The following is a 26,882-nucleotide window of genomic DNA, read 5'->3' as shown; positions in this document are numbered from 1 at the left end:
GGCATGGACCCCGCCTGGGCCGTGCGGTGGGCAGCTCCTTGTCCCCTGACCAAGGCCCTCTGCATGGTGCTGGGTTCCACCCGGGTCCTCTGTCCCTCTGTCTCTGCCCAGAGCTCCTGCATCAGCTTCTCCTACTGGAAGGAGACCGTGTCCATCCTGTTGAACCCAGACCGCCAGTCGCCCTCTGCCCTTGTCAGCTACATTGAGGAGCCCTACATGGACATAGACAGGGACTTCACCGAGGAGTGACCTTGGGCCAGGCCTCGGGAGGCTGCTGGGCCAGGGCCCATGCGGGTGAGCGTGGGGATGTGTGCCACACGCCGTGCCCTGGCTGCATCCCCCCCACCCCCCTGCCTCCCCGCTACTTTGCCTGCCCCAAGTCTTCAGGTACAGGCTTGGTGGGAAGGAGCATCTAGAAGCCCCTGGCCCTTGGGTCTGAGGGCCCCAGGTCATTGGGGGAACCTCGGTTCCCTCAAGATCCCCATGATAAGGACAGGGACGGGATGCCCACCCTTCCTTCAGAACCCTGGGGCCCTGGCCCACCCAGAGGTAAAGAAACTTTTAAAAATAGCTCTGTCTGAGCTCTCGCCCAGTCTCTTGGCTGTCAGTCCTGGGGTGGAGAGGGAGGTACGGGCACCCTCCTCCAATCTGTGAGCCAAGCTTGCTCCGGCCTTTGGACCCAGGCAAAGGCTTCTGAGCCCCCTGGGCAGGGGTGGGGGCTACCAGAGGACGCAGCCTTCCCCCACACCTGCCCCTGTGTCCCTCCCTCCCTTGTTTTCCTTTAGTTCCTCTGGTTCTGTTTGCTCACTGGCCGCTGTGTTCATCCCAGGGGGGTTCCCCTAGAAGTGGGGGCCTTTTTCTTCCATCCCTTGGGGCACAGGGTACCTGTGCCCTTCCCCGGGGCAGCGTCTCCTGCCTGAGCCCACACACACAGGAGCCTGGCTAGGAGCACACCCTCGGCCCCTCCTTGTGTTGCCAATTTATTAACAACAAATAAACCGATTAAGTGGAGACTATTAAAGAACTTTATTTTAAATGACTGATGTGGACCTGACTTTTGTCCAGGGACCGTGTGTTCCTTTCTTCTCCTGAACCTCAGAGGAGGAGAAGGCCCCAGCTAGAGCTGCAGACGTAGCATTTACTCAGGGTCCAGCAGGGCTTGGGGCAGACCGGGAAGGAGAGGCAGCAGGAGAGGGAGCACAGCAGGCAGCATCTTCAGAACCCAGACTCTGGCGTCACTCCTTGTGCTAAAGAGAAAGGAGTGGCTGAGTGAGCACCACCATGCGCCCCCGCCCCAGGCAGAGGGCAGGGGGTGCCCGTGCAGCCCCTCACCTTGGGCCCTAGGGCATCCCGGGTCCGTGCCCGCAGCTTGTTCGCCTGGGTTTCTGCCATGTCTGCCCGCTCCTCTGCGTCGTCCAGCTCGTGCTGGGCCTTGCGGTACTTGGCTAGGTTGGTACTGGCCTGCTGTTCCTGGGGGCACAGGCAGGCCTGGTCACCCTTTGGTAACTGAGAGAGGGGGTCAGTCCTGTCTGACCCCGTCCCCAGAGACCCTCAGCTGGCCCTCAGCTGCTCCACCGCTTCTTGCTCCCCTCCTCCCCCATGACTTGTACCCACGGCGGGAAGCCAGGAGGGAGGGGGCAGCACTCCTTCCAGAGGTCCGCAGAAGGGGAAAGCACATAGGGTCCCCTTGGAGATAGAGTTAGGTCCTTTCTGTAGCCCAAGCTGAGAAGAAATTGTCCTTCTTCCCCCAGGGACAGTGGGGTCCCTGCCCACACACAAAGCCACCACAGACACACAAAGCCAACCCTCGGGAGCCTGGGTGGCTGCTGCCCTCTGGCTGCACTGAGGGGGAGTTCCCAGTGCCAGACCCCGGCAGCCCGACTCCTGTGCGCTCACCGCCTCCTCGAACTGGCGTTTGTAGCTCTTGACCTTGCTCTGCAGCTTGTCCACCAGGTCCTGCATGCGAGCCAGGTTCTTCCTGTCCTCCTCAGCCTGGGCAGGCAAAAGCAACTTGGGTCTTGGCCAGACCTGGCCAGCTCCAGGGTCCCCCCCTCAAGGCAGACCTGGTCACCCACCTGGTACGCGAGCTCCTTCACCCGGCGCTCGTGTTTCCGCACCCCTTTGAGGGCCTCGGCGTGCTTCTTCTGCTCTGCATCCAGCTCGGCCTCCAGCTCCCGCACCTGCAAACAGATCCAGGGGTGGGCCTGCTGCCCGGAGCCTGCCGTCGGGCGGGCCCACCGGCCCACCCTGCCGGGAAAGAACTGGAAGGGCCACACGCACCTTGGCCTCCAGCTTCTGCACCTGCTTCTTCCCGCCACGGAGGGCAGCTTGCTCGGCCTCCTCAAGCCGGGCCTGGAGCTCCCGCACCGTCTGCTCCAGCGTCTTCTTCATCCTTTCCAGGTGTGCACTCGTGTCCTGCTCCTTTTTCAGCTCCTCGGCCATCATGGCCGCCTGTCGGTGGAGTGGGGGGTGGGGGGAGGGCATGGTCAGCAGGTGAAAGTCCTTTGGAGTTCCGATCCAGGCCTCCCATGGCCCCAGCCCAGCCTCACATCGGTGATGGCCTTTTTGGCCTTCTCCTCGGCTTCCCGCCTCTCCTGGGCGGCCTCCTCCACCTCCCCGCTCAGCTGGGTCAGATCCACTTCTAGCTTCTTCTTCTGGTTCAGGAGGCCGGTGTTCTGAGGAGGGGGAAGCAGAGCCTTAGGGTGGGGGCCTGCTGGGTGGCGCCCTAAGCCTCCCCGGGCCCCTCCTGTCCCCACCTGCGAGTGCAGGAGATTAAGGCGCTCGGTGGCCTCGAGCAGCTCCTGCTCCGCCAGTCGCCGGCTGCGCTCGCCCTGCTCCAGCGCGGCCCGCAGCTCTTCCAGCTCCGCGGCCAGCAGCGCAGCCCGCCGCTCCAGAGCCTGCGCCTGCTCTCGGAGCTCCGCCGCCAGCCGCTGCTCCTCGTCTCTCCCCGCCTGCTCCTCCTTGAGCTGGGCCTGCAGCAGTCGCGTGGCTGCCTGCGCCTCCATGGCCTGGCGGGTGGCATGGCCCAGCTGCAGCTCCAGGTCGTTGAGGTCACCCTCCATCTTCTTCTTGAGCCGCAGCGCCTCGTTGCGGGCCCTCGTCTCCGCATCCAGGGAGGCCTGCAGGGACTCCACGGCCCGCTGGTGGTTCCGCCTGTGGGAAGCGGGAGGAGAGTGGGCACAGGAGAAGGGGGTGGGCACAGGCACTGGACCTGCTCTTACGCCCAAGGAACGCTGCACACACAGACCCACTGTGGGAATAAATGAATCGTCCCTCCCGGTTTCAAGCCCCTTGCGACTGCCTGTTACCCCTCAGAGCAAGTTCACGGGCAAAACCAAGGCTCCAGACAGATGTGGGCTCTACCCGCATGCTGTAGCCCTGAGCAAGTCCTTTAGTCTCTGAAGTTCACCTATAGACTAGGGACGATGGTCCTGACCTTGACAGAGCTCTAGGGGAGGGGCAAACCCGGCAAACTCTGCCTGCCTTTCTCTTGCCCTCAGGTGGCCGGGACTGGAGGGATGGCAGCTTCCAGAGGAGTGGTGGATGGGAGGCAGCACGCACGTTGGGTGGGCAGGGATGACTCTAGCCCCCTTACCTCAAGTTAGTGCACTCCTCATCCTTCTCAGCCAGTTTCCGGTCCACCTCAGCCTTGACCTGGGACAGCTCCAGCTGGATCCTCAGAGTCTTGGTCTCCTCCAGCTCCAGGGCTCCCTGGAGCGCAGAGCAGGCAGTATGGGCACAGGGGCCACAAGTGTGTTATGGGAGAGCAGAGGCCCAGGAGCAGGGTGGTGCCCACCCCGGCCCTGTGGTCAGCTCCTGACCTCAGCCTCCTCCAGTGCGGCCTGGAGCTCACTCTTCTCCCCTTCCAGAGCCTTTTTGGCTTTCTCCAGTTCCTGGATGCTCTTCCCGCTGAGGCTGACCTGGTCTGTGAGGTCACTGATCTCCTCTGCAGAGGGAACAGGACACTGAAGGGCCGCCCCCATGCCTTCTGCTCTAACCCAGGTCATTTTGTTCACTCCTAACTCCAGGGGGACCCCGCCAGGGCACCCTCAATGACTCCAAGGGGCTCCCGCTGACCCCGGCACACTTCTCTGGCCCTGGGGTGGAGCATACCCTGCAGGTTCTTGTTCTCCCGCTTAAGCGTCTCCAGGGCCTCGAGCGCCTCCTCGTGGCTGTGTCGCAGCCGGAAGAGCTCAGTGCCCAGGCTGCGGGCCTCCCTCTGGGCAGCCTCCAGCTCCCGTTGCATCTCCTCCTCCTGCCGCCGCCGCTCCTCCAGCGCGCGCTCCAAATGCCGCTGCTTCTTATCCAGGGCGGCCGCCGCTGAGGTGGCCCGTTCCAGCTCTAGGGTCACATCCTCTGACTCCGTCTGCAGTCGCAGCTTGGCCTTCTCCAGGGAGGAGCACTTGGCGTGAGCAGCCTCCACTCCCTCCTCTGCTTCCTGCAGCCGCAGGGCCAGCTTCTTTCTAGGCCATGGAAGCAGAGGGTGGGAGGCTGGCTCAACAGTGCCCTGTCTCCCCTCGCCGCGCCCTGATGGCTCGGAGGCTCGGACACCACCCCTACAGGGTGACAGCCCGGTGAGTGAGGCACTCACTTGGCCTCCTCCAACTCCTCGGTCCTCTGGATGGCATCTGCCTCGTACTTGCTCCTCCACTGGGCCACCTCGGCATTGGCCTTGGACAGCAGCCGCTGCAGCTCGGCCTGGGCCTCTGCTTCCTCCTCATGCTGCTCCCTCAAGAGGTCACAGTCGTGCCGCAAAGCCTGTACGGCATGGGCCAGCGCACTCTTGGCCTGCAGGGACCGCAGGGACCTCAGCATAGGACTGGGCCAGTGGCCCCAGGGCCCACCCTGCCCACTCTGGGGCGGCCAGCGGCCAGCCCACCTTGCTCTCCTCTTCCAGCTGCCTCCGCAGCTCCTCCAGGCTCTGGGTGGCCGAGGCCTTGCCCCGGCTCAGCTGGCTAATCAGAGACTCCTTCTCCTCAAGCAGGCGGCTCAGCTCCCCTGCAGGCCAAGGGGTGAGCCAGCAGGTCAGGCAGGCCCTTGAGGGGTGGCACCAAGGCCCCCGGGTGGCCCAGCCGAGCCCCTGGCCTCACCGCTCTCAGTCTGCAGCCGCCCACGCTGAGTGCTCGCATCTGCCAGCTGCCGCTGCAGCTCCTCCACCTTGATCTTGGCCTCACTCAGCTGATCCTCATAGGTGCGGCACAGCTTCTCTGCGCTGGCCTGGGATCCAGGGTCAGGAGTCAGAACAAGTTTGTCAATCTAAAGACAGTCTCCGGGGCTGCCAACCAGAGACTGGGACGTTGGGGTTGTCAACTAAAAAGCTAGATGTGGGCTTAGGAAGCAAAGGGAAAGCAGAGCCCCAAGTTCAACGTCAAGAGATTCTACTGCTGGACCATTTTTTTAAAAGATAGGTGTCAGAAGTGAGAGGGCCAGGATGAGGTTAGGATACTAGAGCCTGAAGTCAGCTGCAGACTGGTCAGAGGTCAGCTGTCAGGGCTGGTGGCACAAAGGTCAAGGGCCAAGGCTGGATGCTGGGGTTCAGGACAGGAACAGTCAGGATAGAGATCAGGGACCAAGATGTTAAAATTAGATGCTGGGTCAAAAATGACCTAGAGTCAGAGCACAGAGTTTAGCAGGACTCAAGGTTTGAGGTCAGGACGGGTGTGGGGTTGGCGCTGAATGACAGGTGAATAGGTCAGGGGTCAGGTTCAGGTACAGGGTCAGGCCTAGTGCAGGTCGGTAGTAGCACGGGGATGGTCAGGGGCCAGCGGGTGGGAGAGTGCTGGAGTCAGGATGGGTTCAGCGTCGAGATGGGTGTGGGATCCAAGCTCAGGAGGGCTCAGTAAGGGGGCAGACACCTTGCCGCGGGCCAGAGTCTCCACATTAGCGCCCAGATCATCCACCTCCATGCGCAGCTCGCTCTTCTCCTTTTCCAGCTTCTGCCGCACGCGCTGCAGACTGTCCACCTGCTCGCTCAGCTCGGCCGCACTCTCCGCCTGCTTGCGGCGCAGGGCAGCCACGGTGGCCTCATGCCGCAGCGCCGCCTCCTCCAGTTCCCGCCGCAGCCGGCCCAGCTCGGCCTCGCGCTTGCGGCACCCCTCCCGCTGCCCCGCCGATGCCCCGCCAGCCTCCTCCAGCCGCTCGCTCAGCTCCTCCAGCTCCCGGGCCGCCTCTGCCCGCTGCTTCTCCACGCGGGCCCGGGCCGCCCGCTCTGCCTCCAGCTCCTCTTCCAGCTCCTCCGCCCGAGCCTGGGGACAGGCACACAGCAGTGGCACCTCCTCCGTGCACCACTAGCCCTGGCCCTACCCACCCCCCACCCCCATGCCCCACACACCTGCAGTTCCTTGATCTTCTTCTGTAGCTGTGCCCCGACAAGCTGCTCGTCTTCTACCCGCAGGTTCAGCTGACTCAGTTCCGAGTCCTTCCTGGGGATGGTGTGGGGCGTGAGCCAGGGCAGGGCCGGACTGCCATGGACCAGCCTGGAGGCGCCCTGCCCTCCAGTCTCCCAGCTCCCTGCCTGAGGCACCCAGCCCTAAGGGACCGCCCCCACCCATGGTCCCTCTCAAACCCCCCAGCCCTGACCGTGGCCTGGGCCCTTGGTCCAAGGGAGGCAGGACACTCCGCCTGCACCCTAGCAACCCCCATCTCAGTCCTCCGCGCTCAACTTCTGCAGCGATGCCGCCTGCTGGCCAGGGACTCAGGTCGGCTGCCCACCGCATGCCTACTTCTTGAGCTTCTCCTCCAGCTGCTGCTTGTCCTGGGCGGCGTCCGTCACCGACTCCTGTGTCAGCTTGAGGTCACCCTCGAGCTTGCGCCTCGCCCGCTCTGTGTCCATACGCAGCTTCTTCTCTTGCTCCAGGGAGCACTCCAGCTGGGGGGCGGGGGGCGGGGGGCAGGCTCAGCCGCCAGGCCCAGCTGCCGTGCCCCCCGGATCCCCGCCGGCCTCCGCTGGGGCCAGGACTCACGTCTTCCACTTGCTGCTCCAGCCGGAGCTTGGCCTTGGCCAGAGCGCTCACACGGTCCTCCTCAGCCTGCAGGTCGCCCAGGGCCTGCTGGTGGGCCTCCTGCAAAGCCTTCTTCTCCTTGGTGAGTCGGGCCACTGACTCGTCCAGGGCCGCCATCTCTTCCGTCAGGTTCTTCACCTGTGCCAGTGATGAGGTCACCATGAGGACGCCCCCCCGCACTCTGGTCTGAGAAGCCACCCTCCAGGTCACAGTGACCGCCCCTTCCAGCTAGGGGGCCTTGGACAAGTCACTCCACTCAGCCTCAGTTCTCAGTAGACACCAGTTTCCTTCACTGTAACAGGGGTTCAGGCGTTCCTGGCTCCCCCGCTCCCCGCCGGGAGCACCCGGGCAGGACCCAAACCCGCGCCTGCCTCCCTCCCTGTGTAAAAGCGTCCACGCTCCCCACAAACTGTGTGGGGCTGTGGGAAGGCCTGATGGCAGAAGGCACGCCGTGGCAGGCGGGGCACACAGAGCTGGGCAATGGGCCTCCTGCCCTCAAGAGGTTGCAGTCGGGGGCGGATGCTAGATGCCAGCAGCTGCCGAGCGCTTAGGCCCCGCGCCGAGTGCCCACGGGAGCTACTCACACTGACTCCTCAACCACCCAGCGAGGTAAGTGCTGTTCTTGACCCCATCTGAAAGATGAGCAAACTGAAGCCCACAGAGAGGAGGGGACCTGTTCGCGGCCACCCGGCAGGGGTGTCCTAGAACCCGGAGGGAGAGCGGCGGCTGCCTGGCCCCACGGCCGGCCGGGCCCACACCTTGTTCTCCGTGGCTTGCTTCTCCTTCTCGGCCTTGGCCAGTGTCAGCTCCAGGTCGTCAATGTCCTTCTTGAGCTCCGTGCACTCGTCCTCCAGCTTGCGCCGGCGGGCGGCCAGGTCGGCGTTCACCTCCTCCTCGTCCTCCAGCCTCTCGCTCAGCTCCTTTACCTTCGCCTCGAGCTGCACCTTGGACTTGATCAGCAGGTGGCAGCGCTCCTCCGCGTCCGCCAAGTTCTCTTGCTCCTGGAGACGGACATGGGGAATGGGGCAGAGCCGGGGGCCGGCTAATCCAGCCAAGGGAGACCAGGCTGGGCCCCAAAGAAAGTTCTCATGTCCATGCCAAGTCCTGACCCCCATGCTCAGCTGGGCTCTGGGGACCAGGAATGCTCCTGACCCACCTGCTCGGGGCCCTGAAGGGGCTTGGGTGTGATGGAATGAGGGCTCAGGAAGAGGGAAAGGCAGGAGCTGAAGCAGAAACATCCAGAGGGGAGCATCAGACAGGCTGGGGGTAACCCAGAGTGACACCCGAACACAGGTTCGAGGAGAGAAGTTCCGGGCTGAGGCCTTCCGAGAGGATGGGCAGCAGTGCCCCGGCTCGGCTGGGGTCCTCGCCGCCTCCTCACCACCTGGCTGCCTGACAGTCTCTGCACCAGCAGGTGAGTCTGGTGACCACACCCTGTCCTCCCACCGTGTCACCAGAGCTATCATGGGGGCTGTGCACAGGTGACACTCAGTGTTTGCGGAAGGAAGGACTGCCTCTTTGGACTTGGGGAGATTCCAGACCCTTGATCCCTGCCCTCTGGCTATTACTGTTACTTGCCACCTGGGTTCCCAGAGGAAGGGAGCTGAGGTGAGTCTCCGGGAGGGCAAAGGAGGGGGGGCTGGGGAGACAGGGCTCAACTGCGGGTTTAGCAGGAAGCCCAGGCAGCAGGAGCTGGGGGCATCAGGACGTGTGGACAGACAGACTCGGAGGGTGGGGAAGCCAAGCACGGACATGAACCCACAGGCCTCCTGTCACGGCACATCTGGGACTGGGAAGAAAGATCCGGATCCTGAGGACCTGGGGCACACCAGGTCCACCCCGGCCCAGAGGGAGGGAGCATGGCAGCGTGGTATTTCCTCAAAGCAGCCTGCGGTTTTCTGGGGTGCGGGGTGGGAGGCAGCCACGGGTCACCAAGGGAATCCCCTCCCTTCCCTTGCCCCACTCACTGCCTGCAGCTGCAGGGCCAGGTCATTCTTCTCCTGGGTGACACTGACGTGGGTCTCCTCCAGCTCCTGGCGCTTGGCCTCAGCAGCAGCCAGAGCCCCGCGGAGCCCCCGCAGCTCGGCCCGCAGGGCGGCCAGCTCCTCCTCGGCCTGCGCCGAGCGCAGCAGCGGCTTCATCTTGAAGAAGAGCTTCATCCATGACCAGTTCTTGACAGCGTTGAAGGCACGGATATTCCACTGGATGGTGAACAGGGCGTCCCTGGGGAGGGGAAGCCACGGGGTGCCGGGAGGCTCAGTGCTGCCCTCACAGTGACAGCCCCAACGGTCTGGGGCCCTGGGCCCAGGCTCGGCACTACACGCTCTCAGGGTGATCTCCCTTCACCTTCCCGGCAGCCCTGTAGGTGGGTCTGATGCCTCTGCTTTCTAGGTGAGCTGGACAAAGAGGCCCAGGGTCCACCTCCACCCCCAGGGCTGCCTCCAGGGTAGGGGCTCACAAGCCCTAACTGTCCCGGTGGCCCTTGCAAGTGTCCTGAAGACACCAGGAATGGATCCTGCTATGCTCTGGGGTTGGACTACACGGGGCTCGCACCCCACATTAGCCGCCCTGCCCCCCTGCCGACCAGCTGTGACAGAGTCTCCGCCTCAGATGGTGGCCCTTCTGGGGCTGGAGATAATCACAGCACCCACCTCAGGGGACTGTCACACACATTAACCAAGACTATGCAAATAAAGCCTCTGCCTGGGGCTGGCACTTCAAGAGTGTTGAAAAACACCAGTTGTCCTTATTACCCGTCTGGGCCACACTCCCGGTGGCCTGCAGCGCGGGGAAAGGTGCTCTTACCCCAATTTTTGAGGTGAAGAAATGGAGACGGACAGTTGAGGGGCACAACACAGAACCTGCCCCTTCAGGGCCACCCGACCAGCCCCAGGGGCTAACTAAGCTGACCCATACGACAGATACTGTGACGCAAGGCAGAGAGCCTAGGGGTCCCGCCCCCTCCCCAGCCAGCTCCTGCCCCCCCCCCCCCCCCCCCGACCGCCACACCTGCCGCCTAGCAGGCGCTGGTACTCCAGGCGCATGAGGCGGCCCCGGCTCCGGGCCTGCAGCAGCGTCAGAACCTTGGCCAGACGCTGGTCACGAAGCTCCTCCAGGACCCCGAGAAGCCCAGCTTTGAAGAACACCTGGGGGTCGGGGGAGGCACCAGGTGGAATCCCAAGCGCCTGCGTGTTGTCTGTCCTCCGTGACCACCCTCCATCCCGGGTGCCCCGACCTTGGTGTGGCCAAACTGGTACTGTGTGTAGTCAATGTCCAGGGAGCCCAGGAGCTTCTCTGTGGCCTTCCTGCTGTCCATGAAGGTGTCGTCCGGGATGGCACCGGGGTTCAGGATTCGGTACCTGGGGGAGCAGGGAAGGGCTGCTGAGAGGGGGCAGAGCAGGGGAGGGAGGGACAATCGTTGCCAGGCCTCACAGAGGCCAGTGAGGAGGCTGCAGACTGCCCCACTGAACCAGCTGGTGGGCAGCGTGGCGGCCCTGGGGCCTGAGCATGTGCTGCTTAAAAAGCTTGGGCTGGGGGCGCCTGGGTGGCTCAGTGGGTTAAAGCCTCTGCGTTCGGCTCAGGTCATGATCCCAGGGTCCTGGGATCGAGCCCCACATCGGGCTCTCTGCTCCACGGGGAGCCTGCTTCCTCCTCTCTCTCTGCCTGCCTCTCTGCCTAGTTGTGATTTCTCTCTGTCGAATAAATAAAATATTAAAAAAAAAAAAAGCTTGGGCTGCATTTAAATGCATTTTTTCATTAGATTTGTTAAGAAACTGTATTTAAAATGGGCGTGCAGCACTTTCATAATATTTTAACTTATGTTTTATAATTCTTTTTTTTTTTTTTAAGAAGGCAAAAAATAGGGGCGCCTGGGCGGCTCAGTCGGTTAAGCGTCTGCCTTCAGCTCAGGTCATGATCCCAGCGTCCTGGGATAGAGCCCCACAATGGGCTCCCTGCTCAGTAGGAAGCCTGCTTCTCCTCTCCCATGCCTCCTGCTTGTGTTCCCTCTCTCACTGTGTCTCTCTGTCAAATACATAAAAATTTTAAAAATTAAAAAAAAATAGAAGACAAAAAATACAACAAAGGTGATATGGTACGGTACAAAGCTGAAGGAACACTTGAGGGAGAGGATTCTAGAGCAAGGGTTCACAGTGGCTGTGGCCACACTGTGAAGGCCAGAGAACCACGATAGCTCCCTCCCAAGGGCACTGAGGAAAAAATCGCGCCTCACCAGGCTATGGGATATTTTGCAGCCGTAACAAAATGAGTGACGCCACACGTCATTATACACCTGAACCCACACGGTGTCCAACACCATGCGCAAACCCCGATGTGAACTATGGGTGGTTACGGTGTGTCATCCACTGTGACAGAGGTCCCACCCCGGTGGGGGATGCTGATCGTGGGGGAGGCTGTGCATGTGGGGGGGCACAGGTATATGGGAAATCTCAGTACCTTCCCCTCCACGTTGCTGTGAACCTAAAGCTGCTCTTAAAAAAAAATCTTAATTAAAAGAAAAGAGAAGTCACGGTGCAGACTTTATGTCTGCGGACAAAGAGAAATCTCTTTCTCTTCCACGGAACAACAACCTCACAAAATAAGGGTGGAGGGTTGGGGGGCTGAGAGCGTGCATACACGAGACAGCACACATGTGAGCATGCCCACTGTCTTCGTGTCAACACGCGTGGGTACGTCGTGACCCTGGGGACTTCAGGACAGGGAGGGAACTATGCACACCTAGAGCCTGACAAACTCAAACTTTCAAAACCAGGGGGAGCTCATAGCGCCGACTGGCTTTACACAAAGTCTAGTCTCCAGGGATCCTCACTCAATCCCCAAATCCACACCCGGCTCCGCCTGACCCCCCTTTGATGTCTCCCCTCAGGTATCTGCTGAAGACGTTTCAAACTTGACTTGTTTAAAGTGGAGCTCAGTCCACTACCCTCCATCCCCCAAAATATCAAAAAACCCTGTCTTGGTATCTCAGTAAACCAACCACCAATTCCCCCCAGTGGCTTGGGCCCCAAACCTGGGATCCTCCTCCTTCTTACTCCCTATTTAACCCAACACCGCCCAGTGGCTGTGCCGCAAGCACTCAGGACAAGCCTGCTGGCTACTCCCCCAGCCCGCTGCTGTCTCAGCCACCACCACCTGCCCTGAGAGGTCTGCCCAGTCCCCTCCCCGGTCCCGGTGTCCCTGGTGTCCCCTTCAGTGACTGGAATCTCAGTCCTTGGACCCTTGATCCTTTTGGTTCTAAGTGTGTGCCCTTCCCATTCCCTCGGGCTGCTGCCTCCACCTGGAGGAGAGCAAAGGGGAAGGGAGCTGTGTAGGAGCTGTGGGGGTCGGGTGGTGCAGGGAGACACCCACCGCTGCCGGAAGTCAGCATACAGCAGCCTGTTGGGGAAACCCTGGCGACAGATCCGGATCCCCTCCAGAACCCCGTTGCAGCGCAGCTGGTGTAGAACCAAGAAGGCATCCATGACCCCTGAACGAGGTGGGGGTTCAAGGGAGAGGTTAGAAGTCAATGGACACATCTTCATGTCCCAGAGAAAGACCACTGGCCCACAGAGGGGCTTTCTTCAGGACCGTATGGGCCCCAAGGGGAGGGAAGACCCAGCTTCTCAGTCGGCCCTGTCCCCTCCCTCCAATGGTCCCACCCCACCAACCCAGCCCTGGGGAGACTACCTGGGGTCTTGTTCTCATTGGGGACAATGCAACGGACAAAGTGGGGCTGTGTGGCCCGCAGGTTGGTCATCAGCTTGTTGAGATTCTCCTGGTGGTGGGAGAGGGGAGAAGGCCCAAGAGGGGCAAGAAGCAGAATTGGAAACCATAGCGGATCAGCCCGCTAAGGACTGGTGAGCCGGGCATCGAAGCATGCCACTGCACATCGGTCCTTTCACTCCGGTCCTTGTGACCCTCTTCCCTCTTCTGCTTGAGTGGGTCCCTGTCAGTCACCGAAGCCTTCACACCCCGACCCCACCCAATCCCCTTCCCTCCCACAGATCCCGCGGCTCCCTGCCCAGGCAGCGTGGGGACGGGAAGCAGCACAGACTTGCTGTGATGTTCACGTGGAGAGGAGTTAAACATCACTGCAAGTCTTAACGGCCGCCCGCCCAGGGTGCAGGGGACCGAGCAGGGACCAGGGACGGGGCGCGAATGCTGGCAGGGGAGGACCTGCACGGGGCCCACCCTGGGCCTCACCTTGTGCAGCTGGGACACCGTCTGGAAAGATGCTGCCTTTTTACGCTTCTCTTTCACCCCAGACTTGGGGGGCTCGGCTAGGAGAGACAGGGGACCAGTCACTCTAGGGGATGCCACTCTGTGAGTACCCTACAGGATGAAGATCTTGTCCCTCTGTACTCACTGGAGCAGGAGCCTGCATAATTCTCATAGAGGGTAGCCAAGAGCTTGTTTTGCGACTTTTGGAAGATAGGGACCACCGTCTCATTCAGTGGGTCCTTGTTTTTCTCTAGCCAGCCCACGATGCTGTAAGGCACCTGGCAGAGAGCGGACAGGTGCTGAGCAAAGGCGGCGTTGAGTGAGGGACAGAGAGCCAAGAGAAGGGAGGAGGGTGGTCAAGGGTTGGGATTCCAACAGGCACCTACCACGCCCGCATAGTGGACCACCTCAAAGTGGGCCTGGTATTTGCGCTTCTTGTCAGGCCGTGGCTGCTGGAAATTGGGTGACTTCCCTGCATGATTATCATAGAGCTTGGCCCGGAAGCTGGCGTCTGAGGCCTTGGGGAACATGCACTCCTCCTCCAGGATGGACAGGATGCCCAGTGGCTGCGGACAGGGAACAAGCTTGAAGGCTGCCATCAGGCCAGTCCGTCCTGACTGGGCCACATCCCCATATCCTAGAGCCCTTCCTACTGTAAACCTTCCGAGATGCCCCAACCATCTGTTGGGAGGAACAGAAACCATACCGGTGCCCAGGAGTCCCATCTCTGAAAGAGAAGTTGGTGGCTTGGCTGCCAGCCCCTGGGCACAAGTCACACTCTGGGCTGTCCTCTTCACTCACAGCTGCACAAACTCAAACTTTGCCATTCACCTCCCGACATCTGTGGTCTCTCTCTCTCTCTCTGTCACACACACACTCTCTCCCACACACACACAGTACCATTAAAAAAAAAGGCAGTTGAAATTTTGGCTTCCTCACTTACTAGCAGGGGGGCTGTTGGGCCTCGATTTCCTAACCTGCAAAATAGGGAATGAATATCTCAAGCAAAAACACTCCTGACCCCCTAAATGTGCCAAAGCAGGAGATCACAGAAATGCATAAAAACCACCTGCTGTGTGAACCTTTGTGGGGTCTTCAACAACGTTCAATGTTCAAAATACATTTTCAGAGAAAAAGTAAGATGAGAAATGAGTGCGTGTCCATAAAAGAAAACGTGCACCCAGGATAACGGGTTTGGAGGAGGCTTACCCAGGTGCCAGCTACAGGCTATAAACAAGGTAGAGAATTAGGGGGAAACGTTTTTTCCCCCTTTACTTCTGATCTTTCAAATTTTCTTTGATTTTTTCTTCTGGTCTTCGTACAACGGGGAAATAGGTGTAACCAATCCAATGAAGAAGTGAACAGACCCGGGGTGCCTGGGTAGCTCAGTGGGTTAAGCCTCTGCCTTTAGCTCAGGTCATGGTCTCGGGGTCCTGGGATGGAGCCCACATCAGGCTCTCTGCTCCGCAGGGAGCCTTCTTCTCCCTCCCTCTGCTTGCCTCTCTGCCTACTTGTGATCTCTATCAAATAAATATCTAAAATCTTAAAAAAAAAAAAAAAAGAAGAAGTGAACAGACCCTACCCTGCCTGCCCCCACGGTCCGGGGAAAGCGTGGCCGCAGGAGTTCCTCGAGAACCGCAGAACCGTGTGTGCCCATGGGGCCATGGTCAGCAGTGCTGGGTGCACACTCACACGTGCTCACCGACACATATTCACACCGCCTCCAACAAACCTCCTCACGGCGACGCACACTGCCATTCACACATGCGCATGCACACGCACACACAGAGACACATCACAGCCGCACCCCCCGCCACAAGCTGACGTCACTGCGCAGTCGCACAGGCGCGCACGTGTAGGCTTGCCCATGCTCACTCACCAGCCGGCGTGCCTTTGTTCCCGCTCACTCCCCACACCCACACCCCCTTGCCCTGCGCCCCACCTTCTCAATGAGGTCAATGCAAGGCTGCAGGTCCAAGCCAAAGTCGATGAAGACCCAGTCGATGCCCTCGCGCTTGTACTCCTCCTGCTCCAGCACGAACATGTGCTGGTTGAAGAACTGCTGCAGCTTCTCGTTGGTGAAGTTGATGCACAGCTGCTCGAAGCTGTTGAACTGCGGGGGGCGGCGCCGGGCTCAGTGGACGGGCAGGGGGGACCCGCAGAGGACCGGGGTGTGTGTGACTTCACCCCCACCCACCTGGGGTGCCCCGCCCTGCGGGGAACGCCCACGGCCCCTGCGCTCACCTCAAAGATCTCGAAGCCCGCAATGTCCAGGACCCCGATGAAGAACTGCCGGGGCAGCTTGGTGTCCAGCGTCTGGTTGATCCGCGATACCAGCCAGCGGAACAGCCGGTCGTAGGTGGCCTTGGCCAGCGCCCCCACAGCAAACACCACCTGGACGTGTGCAGAGGCAGGGCTGGGACCCAAAGGGGAGGGGGTCCTGCCCCAGCCATTCCCAGTGGACTCTGGCCTGTGAGCCACTCACCTGCTCCACACTCTGGCCCTTGGTCACATACTCATTCCCTACACGCACTCGGGGGTGCAGAAGGCCCTTGAGGAGGTCCCCACTGCTGACCCCCATCAGGTAGGCAGCCTTGTCAGCACCTGGCAGGGCACACAGGTGGGTTAAGAAGGAGGTGGTCAAGAACATGGGCACCTGGGGGCTCTACCAGCCTCTGCCTGGGGTTGGGAGAGGTGGAGTGCAGGCCAGGCAAACCGTATGGCCCGGGAGGGTGAGGGTCGGGACTTGAGAAGTCAGGGGTTACAACCAGGGCCAGGTAAAACGGAGGCCAAAGGTTGTGAACAAGGGTTAAGGTTGATGGTCATGGATAAGACACGGGGATCAGGGTCAAGGTTGATGGCCAGGTCAGGCCAAGGTCAGGACCCCTCACTCTCAGTGCCATCAGCCTCGGCCTGCTCCTCCCGCTGTTTCTGCTTGAATTTCATGTTGCCAAAGTGCAGGAGGGCCCCCACGATCTTGTAGCAGGCACACTTCTCATCCACACTGAAGCCCAGGATGTCCATGGCGTGCTATAGCAGGGGACAAAAAGGATCGGAGAAGGCCTGGGCCCGCCAAGTGAAGGGTGCTGGGACTGCCCCGATCTCCATCCAGCCCCCTGCTCCACCCCCTTCCACCACAGACATACGTCAGTGGCCATGAGCTCTTCCCCATCATCCATGTTGTCCACAGTGATGACCCCCTGGCTGCAGAAGTGGTAGTCGTAGGGGTTCATAGACAGAAGCAGCATATCTGGGGGGCCCGGGGAGGAGCATGGGGGGTTTGGTTGTGTTCACTCAGCTGTTCTCCTCCCCCCCATCCCTGCATGGGAGGTCCTAGGGGCCACCCTGGCAGAAGACTCTAGGGCCCTCCCAGGACTTCTCTGTGGCTGAGTTTCTCACCCCCTCCCCCATGCCCATGGCTTTGCTTTCTTCATGGTTCTCTGAGGAATGAGCCCAGGCCTAGCTCCACATGGCGTGCTAGGACACTAGGAGGACCACACTCTGCCCTTTTGGGGTTTGTGAGAAAGGGAAGCTGGGCCGAGACAGAGCCACTGCTCCCCCCTTGGTGCTGCACAAAGCCTCTCCAGTCCCAGCATAGCAGAAGGGACGACCAGGGTGATGACACCCATGGGCCCGTTTCCCAGTACAAGGAGAGAACTCAACAATAACCAGAAGTCCCAGCCAAGGAGTTGGGGGAGGGGAAGGCCGTCCCACGCAGCCCCGTGGGCTCTGACTCCCGCTTTATCCACCCCTGCCTCTCACCCTGTAGCTCTGGCTTCTTCCCAGAGAGGATCTGGTAGTAGACGTGGTAGCCTCGCTCCCCGGGCAGCTGGAAGATCACTCGCGACTTCTCCAGGAGATCTGGGAGAAAGAGGGGCACCGGCCTACCATCCTGTTTCTCCCCAGACTGGGACACCCCGATAGAGCTGAGGGGGGCAGGGAGGAGGTACCAGTGAGGGTCAAGGGTGAGTAGAGAGGCGCTGTGTCCACACACGAGCCTGCAGGTACTGAAGGGTGTCAGCGTGGGAATGTGCATCTGTAGGTCTGTGTGTCTGGTAGGGGTCGGGAGTGGGGGTTATCTATGTTTGTCTTTCATCTGTGCTTTCATTCCGTCATCCACAGACCACGCTTCTTCCCTTCAGAGCAGAGTTGGTGTGTCAGTGACGTGTGGAGCTGAGCTCCCACGTGTCTGCAAAGGGGTCGGTCAAGGAGTAAATGATGACATTCCTTGGTCATCACGTGCCTGTGGCTCAACCGTCGGGGTCTGGCCATGTGTCCCAAGGTGGGGAATGGTCAGTGCAGGGCCTTGCTGCAGCCTGGGACCTGGTGTCCCAGTAGCGGGGCTGGGTCAGGTGGGAGGGGCAACAACCCCCAAGAGGCGAGAGGGAGGCTTCCGGAAGGACAGGGACTCTGTGTAGATGAGACTGGGGCAGGTCAGGGGTACAGGCCTGCTCTACTGGAGGCCAGAGAAAGGACTGAGGTGGGGTAAGGACCCAATCACAAGGATCCTGACTGGCCCAGGAAAGATCTGGGTCTCTATCTTAAGGTAATGGAATCTCGAAAAGGTTTTTAAGCAGAAATATGATGTGATCAGATCAGTATCTGAGACAGTATCACTCTGGCTGGATGATCCAGCAAGGAATGGAGGCTGGGAGACCGTGCTGAAGCTGGTGGGACGATCCAGGTGAGAGTGAGGTGGGTAGGACTGGGCAGTGGCCAGGGGATGGAGAGAAGTGCCTGGAATGGATGGGAGCCCCAGGACTTGAGGATGAATACCCAGTCTGAGCAGAAAGACCCAGGCCTTGGTCCCCATCTCCACCCTCTCCCACCCTCCCCAAGACTCACAGCTGTCAATATCTGCGGATGCCAGCTTCCCAGAGGGGCCGAAGTGAATACGGATGAACTTGCCCTGTGGGCAGAGGGGCAGGCTGAGCCAGGGCCCAGCCACCTGTGGGGCACTAGCTGCTGAAAGCTCCCACCGCCCCCATCTCCCTGCTGCCAACACCACCCCCTCCCCCACCATGGCCACTCACAAAGCGGGATGAGTTGTCATTCCGCAGGGTCTTGGCGTTGCCAAAAGCCTCCATGGCAGGGTTAGCCTCGATGATTTGATCCTCGAGGGTGCCCTGGTGACAGCAGTGTGAGGGGTCTGTCAGCCCCGGTGTCCCTGAATGGGAGACCGAGGGGCCCAACAGTCCTGGGGTTCGGCCCAACCTGGACAATCTCTTGGGTCGGGGGAAAGAAGGGGAGATCCCTGGGGCCTCATTATCATTGCCTGCCCCACCAACCCTGGCCCTATACTTACCCCGGTCTTCGTGGCCAGAAATTGCTGCAGAGAGAAGACAAAGTATGAGAAAGTATGCAGTCTCAGCAGGGCTGGTAGATGGGGGCGGCAGTGGTTAGCGGGACAGTGAACATTAGTCACCCCAGCGTGTAACCCCCACGCCCCTCCCCAACCCTGTCAGCACTGTTAGAAGGAGAAATGCTAGAAAGTGGGAAGAACCTGGCCCTCCCTGGTCAGGGGCCTGAGGCAAGGGGCTGTGTCTCAGGGTCTCCTGCTTGCAGCCCTTCCCCTCCCCCAGCTCTGTTTCTGGCCTCTTCCATATCCCTTAATTTTCCACTCCAAGAAGCAGCCCCTGCCCAAAAGCCCAAGGGCTTCCTGACTAAAATCTCCTCCCTTCAGAGCCCAGCTCAAATGCCCCCTTCTCAGGAAGGATTCCCTGTGCTCTGAGGCTAGAGGAGCCCTCTTCTGGCTGGAACTTTCTCACCCCTCACCTCCCTTGGTAAGAGCCCTCCTCACACTTCTCCTTTGTATTGTGATGAGCTGCATCCCCGTCACACAATTAATTGCCCATAGATTATTAGACAAGATGGCCCTGGCAGGTGCATATTATTAGCCCTACTTTGCAAATGAGGAAACTAAGACTCAGAGCAGGGATGTGACCTCCAGTCCACACAGTAAGTGAGGGGCAGGGCAGGAACTGAGCCCAGGCGTCCTGTCTCCCATGACACCACAGCCACCGCACCTCTCATCTAGAGGGACTTGCTGAATTGAGGGGATCTATCTCCCTTCCTCTCCCAGCCTCCATCTTGTCTTCTGCCCATGTCCCCTTCCCTTCCCTTTCCCACCCTGGCTCCCTGCAGTCTGGGAAGAAAGGGAGAGGAAGGAAGGGACAGATTCTGGAATGCCAGGTGCCAGGCGGCCAAGGGACTCTGGCTATTCACTCCCCTCCAGGGAGCCCAAGACTTAAAAATCCCCCCAAAGACACTGCTGGGGGAACCAAGGTTGGAGGGAAGTGGCAAGAACCCCCTCCTTCTGAGCTCCGCCCCCCACACTCACATTTGGGGCCTTTTGAACAGGGCTCTCTATGGCAGATGTAGTCAAATTTGGGGCCAAGGGAAGGGGATTGATGAAGCTTTTTAAGTTCCAGCATCCATGGACCCTGGGAGCCAGCCTTTCTTTCCACGAACTCCCTTGCCTGACAGCCCCACATACCACCCTGCAGAGCTCCTTTCTGCCCTACCCTTCCCAGCTGCACCCCTGCCAACTCTGGCCTCTCCCTGCCCTCCGTTCTGTTACTGGACCAAGCCCCAACTTTCTGCAGCATCCTCAGAGACACTGTGGGGTGGGGTGGGGGTTCAAAAACGGGGTGGGGAAGGGAAGGAGCAAAGAGCACCAAAAAGTCAACAGCAAAAACAAAACAACAAAAACAACCACCACCACAACAAAAAAAAAATAAAAAACAAAACTGAAAGGAAAAACAAAAAAACAAAAGCAAGAAAATCAAATGGGGGGAAAAAGGAAAAGGTAAAAAGAAAAACAACTTTAAATGGAAAAAAAAAAAAAAGAAGAAGAAAGAAAAATGCCCCGGAATAAAGCAAGGCTTAACAGGACCAGGAGTGGGTGCTGAGTGGGAGGTGGCCTGGGGCTTCTGGAAAGAAAAGGCAGCCTGCTTTAGGGGTGGGAGGAGCACACACAGAGCTCTGAACAGCTGGCCCTGGAGGCTAAGAATGAATGTTATACCCGGAAAACAAAAATAAAACAAAACACTGGTTCCCCCATTATTTCAGAAATTTCAAAAACCCATACAGAAATCACAGGGTGAGAAACCACCCCCTGACCTTGGCTGTTGAGCCTGCCAAGTGGCCCTGGCTCTGGTTAGACTCCATAAGCCTGCTTTTTGATTGACAGCAGGTAACTGTCTTTGGTGCACGAAAACCAAGAAAACAACCACCTCGGAGTTAAAAGCTGCCTATTTGGTAAACTTTCAAAAATAAGAAGGGAAGGGAAAATTCCGTAAAAAGTCTAGGAACAGCTGTCCCGCCCCTGTGTGTTACAGGTGGGGCCACTGAGGCAGGCCCAGAATTGGGTCCCACGGTGTGGAAGAGGCAGTCACAGCCTCTTTCTTGGTCAAGCCTTGCTCAGGCCAGAGTCTGCCACCGGGGTGGGAGGCTCAGGCAGGGCTAGAGGCTCTGGGGGATCAACTTTCTAAAAAGGAATTAAAGAAAAAAAAAAAAAGAAAAGAAAAGAGAAACAGTGAGAAGCAGTGGGGAGAGTGGGGAGCGGCGCCCGTGTGGGCGAGTCTTACGGCCTTCTTGCCCGGCCCGTCTCCCAGGGCAGCGACGATGGCAAAGTACTGAATGACCCGCTTGGTGTTAACCGTCTTACCGGCCCCCGACTCTCCGCTTAGACGACACAAACATGAGTCACCAAAGCCCATCTGGCCGCTCAAATTCCCCTCACCCCCCGCAACACGCCACCCCTCAGTCAGGGCCATGCTCTACTTCTCCCCACCCAGCTCCCAACTCAGGACCCCCCACTCAAGACCCTCCAGGGACAGATCAACCCTCGGAGGTGCAAAGGGTTTATAAAGCAAGTCAGGGCAGAACACCCGTGTGAGATGAGAACACACATGATGATGCCACTGTCTACTGAGCCCTAACGTCGGTGCCAGACACTGGGCCAAGTGCTTTACCTGCACTGGCTCGTTGAAGCCTTAGAAACCCTGTAAAGCAGGCACCATCATAACCCCTATTTTATGGGTAAAGAAACAGGACTCAGGGAAGTTATGTAAATGTCTGTGCTGTGTGCCAGGCACATATGTTAACTGCCCGACTCCTTATAGCTCTGCATGGTAGGTAGGTAGGATTGTTCAGCTTTTACTGATGAGACTCAGGGGCCCAAGGGTACCAGCACGAAGTGGATGTGTGAGAACTTGAACCCAGATCCTTCTGGTTTTACAGGTCTTGCTTTTAACCACCAGGCTGCATGCACACACACTCACACACAATGTTCATACTGGCTTGGCATGAACTTGGCATATACGAATTCTACCACTTTCTCATAGGTGCAAATGAAAAATCAAAATAAGATTCAGAGGTAAGGAGACTGTAAAGAGGAAAGAGAAAATCATCTCCTCCCTCCCATTGAGCCAGAACCATAATTTTTCAAAATTTTTGAAAGATCAAGGGGGGCAGGGGCGATTCCAGGTCCTGGTGGGGAGGGAGTATCAGGGCTGCTGATCACTCTGGTTCTTGGGTATCTCTTCCCTGTCCACCACCCCATAATGCATCTGCCCAGAAAGGCGACAGAGAAAATGCTCTAATTTAGCTTGGATACCAGCTCCAGGTGGTAAAGGCCCTGCCCTAAGTGCTTTGGAAATCAACCCTGGGAAATGATTTTAGTTCCACTCCCCTCCTGCCAGGTTGCCAGCACTTCCCACCACACCCCCAGAGCCCCACACTCACGTGATCAGCATGGACTGGTTCTCTCGGTCTGGAGGAAAGGGTAGGAGATAAGAGAAGTTAGCCAAGGTAGGGAACCAGTCACAGGTGCAACACTGCATATCCATGGCACTGGGGCAGCCCCTCCACCACCCAGGGCCAAAAAGGGAAGGCCCAAGTGTGATCATCCAGACTGTACCCAGCTCCCACTTGGAAAGACAGAATGCTATGCTGGGAGTGTGTCCAGCAACATCAAAAGGGAAGCAGTACACGTGGAGGAAGGGGTCCTTTACAGGGGCCTCCCTGGAGCGGGGGTAGAGATCTTGGGTGAGGGAGAGGAGTCCAAGCGGCTCTTACTGCGCAGCATGTCATTGTAGGCGTTATCCGCCACTGCATATATGTGGGGTGGGGCCTCTGAGCGCCGCTTTCCCTTGTAAGCAGCCACCACGGAGGCCGTGTACACCGGGAGCCATTTGTAGGGGTTGATGGTGACACAGAAGAGGCCCGAGTACGTCTGAGGAGAGAATGTAAGGTGAGTTACTGAAGGCCAAGTTCCTACCCTCCGGCCCCAGCCCTCAAGAAACCTTCCCTGGCACTTGCAATATGCCCCAAGCGGCTGTCGGTCCGCCCCAGCCGTCACTCCGGCCCGCAGCCCGAGGCCCCACCTCCACATTGCCACGCCAAGCCTCTAGCTCCAGCTCCGCCCCTGCACTCCAGGAGCCGAACCCCCTCTAGCCCCGCCCCCACCTGGGGCCCCGCCTCCTCAGGGCCATGACATCACCCTGTCCCACCCTTAGCCCCGCCCCTTCCCCGTGGCCCAGTCCCCACAGCGCAGGGGCTCTTCCCCTAGCCCCGCCCCTACCTCTGTGGCACCACCCCCGCCGCCCGCAGCCCGGACCATGGCTCACGTAGATCATCCAGCGAGCGTAACGCTGGCGCAGGTTGTGCAACACCGCTGCCTCGTTGAGGTGCGTCATCATGGCCATGTCCTCCAGCAAGTCGAAGCGGGGCGGGTTCATGGGCTGCAGCTCTGCTTCGCGCACCATCAGCATCTGTCCGGGAGGCCATATCGTGGGAGGCCATACCGTGGGAGGCCTTAACACAGGGTGGGGTGGCAGACCGGCAGGAGCCGACTAACCTCAGCCTCTTACCCCTGTGCACCAACACCCCCCACCTCCTTTCATTCAGTGCGCCAGCTCTAGCTAGTAAGGAGCTGCACCCCAGGAGACAGAGAAGCTAATCCCAAAAGACAGGAGACAAACCTTCTGGTCTTTGGTCTCCACGTTGACTCTGCCCCCAGTAGCCTCCGACTTGATCTCGGCCTCCACATATGCATCCTGTTCATCCGGTACCCAGACCCTCTTCTTCCCTGGTTGGGGGGAGAACACTGGGGATTGAGAAGGCTGAGGATATCTGGGGCTGGGGGCCCAGCTGCAGCTCCCAAGCCATGTCAACAGAGCTATGCCCCTCCCATGAGCCCCTCTGCCAGGATGCAGGGAAGACACAGAGAAGATCCTTCCACACCCAGGATCCTGGAAGGGTAGAGCAGGGAGAGTCTATCGGGATCTCTTCAGAGGGCTTCCCTGACTGAGTTAACAGTCCCTTACCACCCACTTGGGTTCAGATTCCTGTTTTTGCCTTATCTACCCTGAGACCTTGGGAAAATCCCTTTCTCTCTGGGTCTGTTCCCTCCAAGGCAAAATGTTATGGGCATCTCCTGAGGTCCCATATGGAAGAGCCCTCAACATCGGGAACATAATTCTCGGTTCTTCCTCCCCCGTTCTGCTGAAGACTCAAGCCCACTTCTCCTAATTCCGTGTCTTGCCTGGCCAGCTGGTCCCCAAGCTTCCGGGAGCCCCTGTGTCACGGTGGCTAAAGGCATGGACTGAGATTGCAGACCTCCAGATTCTGTTCCCTGTCCTGCTACTTCTAGCCAAGTGCCTTAGTCAGGACCAGCTACATAACTTGCAGGCCCTGGTGTTAAAATGCAGGTCCCTTGTTGAAAAAATTATTGTGAATCTCAAGATGGTGATTCCAGAGTGTTAAATCAAGCAGGAGGCCCTTCTGAGGGTGATGCCCTGTGCAGCGGCAGAGGTGGCACGCCCGTGAAGCTGGCTTTGGCCCTGGTCCCCACCCTCCCCAGGTTGTTGAGATGATGCATGGGAAGTCATCCACTCAGCCTGACACAAAATAAGCACTTGGTACACGTTGCCTATTGTTATTATTGTCCTATGAGCAAACCAAGTCATAAATAGTAGTCTTTATTCCTGTCTTTGGCTCTATGGAAAGCACTAAAAATAACTCAGGTTAAAAAAGCACAGGTTTTATGGGCACCAGCCTACATACATACCAATCGCTCTCATCTTGGAAGCCTCGGGCTCCAGCCACAGCCTGCTGCTCCGGGAGACAGAGAATACTGTCCCATTTCACAGAGGAGCAAATCGAGGCTTGCTCACAAACATGCCGTGATGTACACAGGGTCTCTGAGAATGTAGCCTTAGGACCCTGGACTCTGAGGGAAAGGGCCAGCGCTAAAGCGTCATGCCAGAGTGCTCCTTCAGCCCTGAGCTCAGTGCCACCACCCCTCCCCACTCCCGGTCTGAGTTCATAAGGGCTACACTGTGGCTGTGCTCTCCTGCCTTCACTTACCATCCCATGGGACAGTGTGCACCTTCATCAGGTCCTGGTAGCCCTGGCGGAGGTAGCGGGCAGACTCTCCAAGTTCACTGACATCCATCATGGCAGTGGCACCGAGAGGTGGAGGACGGGAGACTAAAAATTTTGGAGGTTCAAGACAGTCCAAGGCATCAGGCACTGGAAGATGGCAGCAACGGAGGAACTAAGGGCCCTGGGGTCCCAAACTGGGACATGATTCAAACCCCAAAAGGCTTAATACTCAGTGATTCCCTGGGGGTCCCCATCTCAGCCTCCCTGGTGAGCCCCCAACACACACACACACACACACACACACACACACACACTCAAACACCAGAGCATCCTTTCCCGCAGATACAGAGACTCATGCCCACCCATGGGGACCCTCACCCCTTGGTTCCAACCTCAGCCCTGATCACCCACCTCAGCACCACGGTGAGGGCTGGGAGCTGCGCCACCCCTTTTATTGCCGCCGTCAAGGTCAGCGGAGGAGAGCTATGTCAGCAATCTCCACGTGTCACAGCCCCCCCAGCCTGGCCACAGGACACAAAAGGCAAATTCCCTTTTATCTCTACCAGCACAGCCCCTGGGCTATTTTTACCTCCCATTGTCATGGGATCACAAAGGCAGAGAGAGACACTCTTACTAAGCGATAGGGAGGCTGGGATTCAGAGACCAAAGGGGAAGGGACAAAGCCAGGAGACATCTGAGAGAACTGAGGAGCTCAAAGAGAGAAACTGAGTCACAGGGAGTCTGATCCACCCAGAAAAAGACTCATACCCCCAGAAACAGAGAGCAAGGAGACTCAGAGAGGAAACCACAGAATGCCTTTTGGGACCATTTGGCACAACCCTCTTGATACATCCAGAGAAACTGAGGCCCAGAGAAAAGAAATCACGGGCAAGTCTCACAGATAAGCCGCAGCAGAGATCAGAACAAAAAGAGAAGCAGAGAGAGTGAGACATCCCTCTCCAATATGGGATGCTGTTTCTTTCTTCCCCACCTCTATCCCCATCTCCCTGGGGTCCCCTGGGGAAATCACACATGAAGAAAACTAGACCAGGGACCACAGGCATGAAGGAGTAATTTGGCTGAAGAGGAAGCAAAACGAGGAAATTAGAACGCTTAGGAGACATTCAAGATTCCCAGGACACCAAGTTCTCACTCTTGGCCCCCTCCCACACCCCACTCTCAACAAGGGTTGAGCACACTGGCGTTCAGTCTACTTTAGATGGGCTTTGGGATACACCAGGCCACTTCCAGGCTCTCCTGTCCATCACCCCATTCAGGCCATGGTGACACCACAGAATTTCAGAGTCAGAGAATCAAAGGATCCTGGAACCTGAGACAGTGGACGTGTAGAAGCACACAGGTGCAGAGCCAGGAGTCCAACCAGATGTCAGGCTGAGCTCACACAGAGAAATCCTCTGTACCAGCTGGCCACCAATTCCAAATACATGGACGTATCTATAGTCTATAAAATATATAGAAAATGGGGCGCCTGGGTGGCTCAGTGGGTTAAAGCCTCTGCCTTCGGCTCCCGTCATGATCCCAGGGTCCTGGGATCGAGCCCTGCATCAGGGTCTCTGCTTAGCAGGGAGCCTGCTTCCTCCTCTCTCTCTCTGCTTGCCTTTCTGCCTATTTGTGATCTCTGTCTGTCAAATAGATAAATAAAATCTTTAAAAAATAAATAAAATATATAGAAATAATTTCAAAGATACGTTTTCCACTGTATGTAGTTCAAAGCTGGTGAAACTAATGTAGGATGACAAAAGTGGAAGAGGGGTCCTTTGGGGGAGAGTAATGAAGGGATGAGGCACGAGAGAAGCCTCTGGAATGCAGGAAACACTGTAGATTGAGCACAGCGGTGAGCAGGGGGTGGTACACAGGTATGTTCACTCTGTGAAACTAATAGAGCTGTGCATTTAAGATGTACATATTTTATTGCTTGTGTGTGACAGGCAAAGTGTGCTTAAAATGCATGGCCAGATTTGGCAGTATCTGTTAAAATTACAAAGCCCAGACCCTTTCAGGAACATATCCTACAGAGACTTCTCCATGTTATGAAATGATACAGGTCTCCTTTGGGTGACGTTTAGACTGCTTCCCAGTCTTTTTGCCAACCCAAGGGCAAGAGCTTGGTCTATGTCCCCCAGTACCTTACAGAGCATCTGCCTATAGAAGAAAGTCAATAAATCTTTGCTGAATGAGTATAAGAACTGAGCTTGATGGACAGTTTAAGATTATAGGGTTTTACTCTCATGGGGTCAGAGGCAAAGGGGC

General features: G+C 58.2%; 2 protein-coding genes across 2 annotated transcripts in view; one reads left to right on the top strand and one right to left on the bottom strand.

Annotated features, from left to right (window-relative positions):
- Positions 1–1,039, top strand: part of LOC123926486 (transient receptor potential cation channel subfamily C member 4 associated protein) — a 68,564-nt gene extending 67,525 nt beyond the window's left edge. Inside the window, exon 19 of the mRNA XM_045980373.1 lies at positions 112–1,039. Coding sequence (XP_045836329.1) covers positions 112–249 — 138 coding nt within the window. The 3' untranslated portion in view covers positions 250–1,039. The remainder of the gene's footprint in view (positions 1–111) is intronic.
- MYH7B (myosin heavy chain 7B) lies at positions 1,012–25,093 on the bottom strand. The gene is made up of 41 exons (XM_045980379.1): positions 24,594–25,093; positions 23,207–23,313; positions 22,853–22,996; positions 22,302–22,458; positions 21,969–21,996; positions 20,810–20,906; positions 18,526–18,549; positions 18,254–18,346; positions 18,066–18,129; positions 16,983–17,081; positions 16,367–16,470; positions 16,112–16,250; positions 15,706–15,824; positions 15,465–15,614; positions 15,163–15,333; positions 13,607–13,786; positions 13,366–13,498; positions 13,203–13,279; positions 12,687–12,774; positions 12,369–12,486; positions 10,237–10,360; positions 10,011–10,147; positions 8,969–9,224; positions 7,760–8,002; positions 6,963–7,139; positions 6,723–6,868; positions 6,332–6,422; positions 5,856–6,245; positions 5,091–5,217; positions 4,880–4,998; positions 4,592–4,788; positions 4,114–4,463; positions 3,822–3,946; positions 3,596–3,711; positions 2,757–3,153; positions 2,550–2,675; positions 2,281–2,451; positions 2,076–2,180; positions 1,897–1,992; positions 1,333–1,470; positions 1,012–1,247 (listed from the first exon to the last, which is right to left on the bottom strand). Exons 1-41 carry the CDS (start codon positions 24,682–24,684, stop codon positions 1,236–1,238), a joined length of 5,826 nt encoding a protein of 1,941 aa, XP_045836335.1. The 5' UTR covers positions 24,685–25,093; the 3' UTR covers positions 1,012–1,235.
- Positions 25,094–26,882: the final 1,789 nt, after the last annotated feature.

This window comes from Meles meles, chromosome 16 (assembly GCF_922984935.1).
Source record: "Meles meles chromosome 16, mMelMel3.1 paternal haplotype, whole genome shotgun sequence".
Classification (NCBI taxonomy): Eukaryota; Metazoa; Chordata; class Mammalia; order Carnivora; family Mustelidae; genus Meles; species Meles meles.
The sequence above is the reverse complement of the archived record's forward strand: the minus strand, read 5'-3'. Positions and strand labels throughout refer to the sequence as shown.

What these genes read in the sequence shown, in the direction of transcription:
- MYH7B (XM_045980379.1), bottom strand. Translation starts at nt 24,684, where the DNA reads ATGATGGATGTCAGTGAACTTGGAGAGTCTGCCCGCTACCTCCGCCAG. An exon ending in GCACACTGTCCCATGGGATG is followed by an intron (nt 23,314 to 24,593) that starts GTAAGTGAAGGC and finishes CCCCCCAACCAG; the next exon opens with GGAAGAAGAGGGTCTGGGTA. An exon ending in CGGTGTCCCAGCTGCACAAG is followed by an intron (nt 12,775 to 13,202) that starts GTGAGGCCCAGG and finishes TCCCACCACCAG; the next exon opens with GAGAATCTCAACAAGCTGAT.